This window comes from Acanthisitta chloris, unplaced genomic scaffold (genome assembly GCF_000695815.1).
Source record: "Acanthisitta chloris isolate BGI_N310 unplaced genomic scaffold, ASM69581v1 scaffold38880, whole genome shotgun sequence".
Classification (NCBI taxonomy): domain Eukaryota; kingdom Metazoa; phylum Chordata; class Aves; order Passeriformes; family Acanthisittidae; genus Acanthisitta; species Acanthisitta chloris.
In genome coordinates this window covers 1,631-6,976 of record NW_008652894.1, presented here as the reverse complement: position 1 = coordinate 6,976, position 5,346 = coordinate 1,631, and the positions used below count along the sequence as shown (strand labels likewise).

General features: G+C 45.8%; 2 protein-coding genes across 2 annotated transcripts in view; one reads left to right on the top strand and one right to left on the bottom strand.

Moving 5' to 3' along the window:
* LOC103806050 (chromosome unknown open reading frame, human C5orf45) overlaps positions 1 to 2,545 on the top strand; it is a gene marked incomplete at its 5' end in the record, with an annotated part of 3,345 nt that extends 800 nt beyond the window's left edge. The window contains 4 exons of the mRNA XM_009078724.1: positions 649 to 718; positions 988 to 1,124; positions 1,383 to 1,467; positions 1,952 to 2,545. Of these exons, the coding sequence (XP_009076972.1) occupies positions 649 to 718; positions 988 to 1,124; positions 1,383 to 1,467; positions 1,952 to 2,545 (886 nt within the window). The remainder of the gene's footprint in view (positions 1 to 648; positions 719 to 987; positions 1,125 to 1,382; positions 1,468 to 1,951) is intronic.
* Positions 2,546 to 3,140: 595 nt separating this feature from the next.
* The window catches only part of SQSTM1 (sequestosome 1), a gene marked incomplete at its 5' end in the record, with an annotated part of 3,163 nt that continues 957 nt past the window's right edge, over positions 3,141 to 5,346 (bottom strand). Inside the window, 3 exons of the mRNA XM_009078713.1 lie at positions 3,141 to 3,447; positions 4,053 to 4,257; positions 4,511 to 4,752. Coding sequence (XP_009076961.1) covers positions 3,290 to 3,447; positions 4,053 to 4,257; positions 4,511 to 4,752 — 605 coding nt within the window. The remainder of the gene's footprint in view (positions 3,448 to 4,052; positions 4,258 to 4,510; positions 4,753 to 5,346) is intronic.

Genomic DNA, 5,346 nt, shown 5'->3' with positions numbered 1-5,346 from the left:
AAAATCTGAGTAGCACCTTCCTGTTTATTTCATTCCTGAATCTGTTTATAAATCGTCTAATCTTGAACTGGTCTTGAACTGGTTCAGCTTCCTTTTTACTGAAGGCTATTTTCAGCAGTCAAAGGTAGTTACATAACTTAGCTGTGAACACACAGTGATTCAGGGTTAAGCTTGGGGAAGAAAACTCATTGTTTGTTCACTTTATCAAAAAGGGTTGCTATTTTTAGTCTTTAAAAATTTGTGACATTCAAAACGTTGTGAAATAACTTCCCTTTTTCCTTGGAATGTAATTGGTGAGTTTAAGCTGTTGCCCCAAAGACACACTGTTATATCCCTTGTGGTGATCAATTAGAATGTATCATTTCATGATTAGTGGTTTTAGTTCAAACTTCCACTCTATTTGTACAACAGCAAGGAGGGCTACCCTCTAACTAGATTTTTTTCAAGTATTTGTGCAATTTATCTTGCAAATCCTTCGTTTGACATCACCTTTTCTACAGATCCTGTTTATTTCTGACATGTCTCCTATCCTGTGTCCCTATCCATGCTTTCTATCCAATCCCTTGTGCTATGACTGGGTGATTTGGAAGTTATAAATCAACAGACAGAAGTGTGTTCTAGAAACTGTAGTTTAAACCTCTATTTTAGGTGCACAGAAGACCCTCTAAATGACAGCAAAAATAGAGCAGCACAATGTGAGGACAGTTCGGTCCAGCAGGTATGATCCCTACAAAGCTGAGGTAAATACCAACCCATTCTGACCTAGATTAATCCTAGTGAAACCAGTGATCCCTTTATGTGGTTCAGACAGCTGAAATGGTGTATAGAATCAGAGAGGCTCCTGCAGAGAGAGATGAAATGTACACAGAAACTCTGCTCTGCTGGGAACAGGATACAGGGACATGTCCAAGGCATTCAGCACACACAACAATGCCAGGCATGAGAACCCTGTGCTTTGCTATTTTCAGTAATTCTTCCATGTTGCAGGAGGGAAGGGCAGAAGTCAGTCGCTGGAGTAAGTATCTGGACCAGGACAGGGAGGATCAGGAAGAGGAGGAGGAGGAGGCGGCTACAGAAAGGCAGCAATTATGTTCCCGGAGGAAGAACAGTGTGGGAGAAAAAAGGTACAGAAAGCACTTTGTTTTGCAATTTCTGCCCCCGAGTGGTGGCACTCGGTTTGGAGGTGTGGGAGGCAGCTCACCTCTGAGAGCTGAACAAAGTGTGGGCTGCAGTGTACGACCTGAGCTGAGCAGGGATTTGGTATTGGAGGATAAAACTTGTGTTATCGCTAGAGTCCTGCATTTTGTGAACCTTTCTGGTGACAAAAAACACCAAAGCAGTGGGGCTAATCTGTCCTCTTTGTGAATGGTTTCTTTGGCCAGGAAACACCAGAAGAGCTTCCTTTCCAGTGACGTTAAGGAGTATGCAGAAGAAGGAGTTTTCCAGCTTGTGTCCCAGGCCAAAAAGGTTAAAACCATTGAGATATTTTAGTTATAGAAGATGCTTCTGACCAGTAAAACAAAAGTGTTCTCCTGATCTCTTTTGTGTCATCATAGTTTTGATTTTTTATGTTTTTCTCTGCTCTTCTATTTGAATGACTGTGGAGAAGAAAATTGGTTGGGGGTTTCTCTCTGAAGGGTTTTTAGTTGGGCAAAGCCAATGCCACCTTGTGGAGGCAGTGGGTGAGCAAGAGTCCTCCATCACACAGCTGCAGTGCCTTGCTGAGCAGTGGCACTTGGTCTGTACACAGTCTGAGGTTCCTGTGTTACCTGCAGTGCTAGAGTCTGAGTCTTCCCAGCCCAGAGTTCATAGTCCCATGCAGCACCTCAGCCATGCCTCAGCAGGCTGGAGAGAATTTGGGTGTATTGGAAGGACAGGTCCTCTTTGCCTGGTTCTGTGCAGCCTGGCCATGTGTGCTGGATTTGTAACCAAGCTCTCTTTCTTCTTACAGCACAAGAAATGCTTTGTAGCAGTGCCTGATGGAGATGGTGGAGATGCTGTGTCTGCAGGCAGTGTGGTTCCTGCTGTCCCTGAGTCTGTAGTGCCAGAAAGTACACAGCCCACAACTGCTTCTACCAAACCCTCCAAGTGGGAAAAATTTCTCTCATCTTCTGAGAACTCCAGTGAAAATGCTGCTGGGGTAGCCTTGTCACTGCAGGATGCAGGAGGGGTGAGGCTGGACAGCACCCCTGCAGCCAGTGCTGGTAGGGCCGGGAGGTGCTCTGAACGGGCTGGAAGAAATCTGCCTCAAGACACAAGTTTTGGGTTTAGAAAGTGTGTTGCTAGCATTGAGGGGTTTGCCTCAAAACTGCCTGGCACTGTGGTGCCCAGCAGCAGTTGCTCAGTTGAGGACATGCTGTTCAAAGAACCCCAAAGCCAGTTGGTAAGGGCAGGATCTGGTGTAGAGACCACTGCAGGAAGGTGCTGTTTGGATAGCACCAGGAGGGCAAATACCCTTGTTAACTCTAGCCCTGGGCCAAAGCCAGGCAGCATTTCTCATGAACAGCTCTTCTGCACAGGGGAGGAGTTTGATGATGATCTCTGAGAAGATTAGGCATCTTTGGAATTGTTTCTTGCTTGGCTAACATATTTGTATGTTGAGTACTGAGGGACAATTTTGAATTCAAGGTGGCTTCACTCTAAGCCATACAGAACTGCACTATTAAAGTTGTTTACTTGGCTTGTGGCTGTGTTTGGGGGAAAGGGTAAGAGGAGGAAGAGGTCATTGCTCTCGGGTTACTGTGTTGTCTAGCAACCTCATCAGCTAGAAACAGGAATGGAAGTAGGTCAGCCCTGGGGGAAGAAAGCTCCCAGGCTTTAAGGATTCCTGGCCAGTACAATTAAATTCTGTGATTAACTCCTCCTTACAAACTACAGCTCTTTTCCCCTGTGCTACATCTTTGTTTAGATCTCCCATAGCAACCCTTTCTTCCAAGAGCTGCAGAGCAGGCTTTAGAGCCAGGACAGCATTGGATTTCTCCTCAGAAGTGTAGCCTTAAGGGTATACCAAGGTGGGTGTTGAAAGTTGGTCCCAGGCTGCACAGGGAGCTGCTTGATGCTTTTAGCTTAGTCCCTTCCACTGCATTAAGTAAGTTACAGTAAGCAAAGTAATAGTCATAATACTGAAACACAGACATAGCACATGCAGTAGTATTTATTTTTCCTCCATTCTACAAGCACTTAAGAACAGGAGACAGAAACCCTTAGCCAGCAGGAAGATGAACCATTGAATGACTTGTGCTGCATTGTCTGCTTTCAGTTAGAAAAGGGCTTTTTCTTGCAAAGACTACTACAAGTGAGGTGGCTGCTTGGAATACTGGATGGCATCTAGTGCTGCCCCGATGTCGCAGTTCTTTGTCTGCAGCAGTCGAGTGAGCCATCCACCCTCATCAGAGAAGCCCATGGAGAGCATCTGGGACAGCGACTCGATGAGGCGAGGGTCTGCTTCTGTGGAGAGAGGAACAGTTTAGAGTTGAACTATTTCATGTCGCTGGCAAACCAGCCAAGGCTCTAGCACCACACAGGAGGCAGGGTGGCACTAATGCCAGTGACATGCTCTGAGAATACATGCTGTCTTTTGAGATAAGTCATACATAACCAGAGCTAAGGAAACTGCCAAGTCGGGCTCCACTGTCCTTGCTGTTCTCTCAGTTAAGTGGCTGTGGATATTGTTACTGCTCCCACCGGAAAAATGCTGTCCAAAAGCTACAGGATATACTAGTCCACATCCTGCACTCTAAAGGGCTCTCTCAAACAGCACATTGCAAGGGCTTGATTTAGGACAGCACCTTTTTTGTGCTGCTCAAATGGCATATTAGCCTACGGTCAGAAGTCTTGTTAAGACTTAGCTGCCCACATGCAAGAGAGGAACCACCTGACCATGGGGCGCAAGAGCTGCCAAACCTGCTAACAAAGTCACAGACAGGTTTAGCTGTAACTAACGTGACCTTGGTTTCTACTCCTTCTGAAAGTAAGTCTGCTTATGTCAGGCAAGTTGGCAGTTCCTCAGTGAAAGTTACTCTCAGCTATGAAACCTGCACATGTTCTCCTACCTGGTGGGAGGTGTGGGTAGAGAGCAGCTTCTCTCAGCCCCGTAGGTCCTGGCTGGGGAGGATCCTGAGATACATCCAGGGAGCTGGGACCATCTGTGTCTGGCATTTGCAGAGACTGCAATTCACCTGTAGAAGGATCCACTTCTTTGGATGACAAGTGGGTCCAGTCCTCCTCACCCCCTGATGAACTGGACTCGTTGTGTTCCTGAAATAGAAATTAAAAAAGGTCCAGGTCCTGCAGTTTTTTCCAGGTGGCATGCATGTTCCTACAATCTGCCTTTACTATAGCTACATCCACAAGAAGTCTCACCACCTTTGCTGTGAACCTCTAAGATGCTGTGTATCACTTAATCTGCTGTTACCTTAACATTCCATCCCACACTGCATGCTAAATCATCATCTTCCTCTTTAATAAAGCCTCAGCAAGCACCAGCAAATTAGCATCATAGTTGTTGTACCTGGGAGTGGAAGCTGCCATCTTCCATTTGTGTGGGCACAGGATCTATCACCATGTCTTGTATCTGTTCTGCAACAACATTTACTTCTGTACCAGAGTCTGTGTTACTCCAGTCTGGTTTGGTCTGACTGTTCTGGCTTGCACTGCTGCTTGACTCAGCACTGTTCTTCTCTTGATTGGGAGGAGTGGGAGTCACTTTGCTTCTCTGTCCTCCGTGTTCCACATCGATATCAACTTCAATACCTAGAAATGCATTTGAGATAAAGAAAATCTTTGAAGATTTTTCCAGTCAGAGTCCTAAATGAGCATGGATCAATCCTGGTCTAAACACTCTAAGGTTTCTGTAATCCTAGTGTGCCATGTAACATGTAGGAATTAAAATGCAAAGCGTTGTTTAATACAGAATAGTGAAGTACCCAACAGTCATCTTCCTCTATACCATTTCATGTGTTGGGGCAGAAATTCTCTATGTCCACAGAAGCCAGGCAAAATCCAGAGTCACCACTTCATGTTACAGTGGTGACACGTTAATGAAATCTTTCCTCGTTTTTTTCCCCAAAGGAGGACCCTGAAGAGGTACTGAGTGACTATTCTAAGCCTAAGCATTCTTAGTACCAGGTGTAAATTAAGCCTTTGAGGCTCAAGTAGGCATGAGGTAGTTCCAATCCCAGCCACACCAGCTGACTGCTGCTCCTGTTAAAAGGACCATTAAGCCAGTCTCAGGGATTGGGTAACAAACTAAGTCACTTACCCAGGGGGCTCAGAAAAGCTGCAACACTCTCCCCAACATTCTTTAGGAAGGTGACGTTGGGGTCCTGAGGCTGGCTGTTAGTAGAA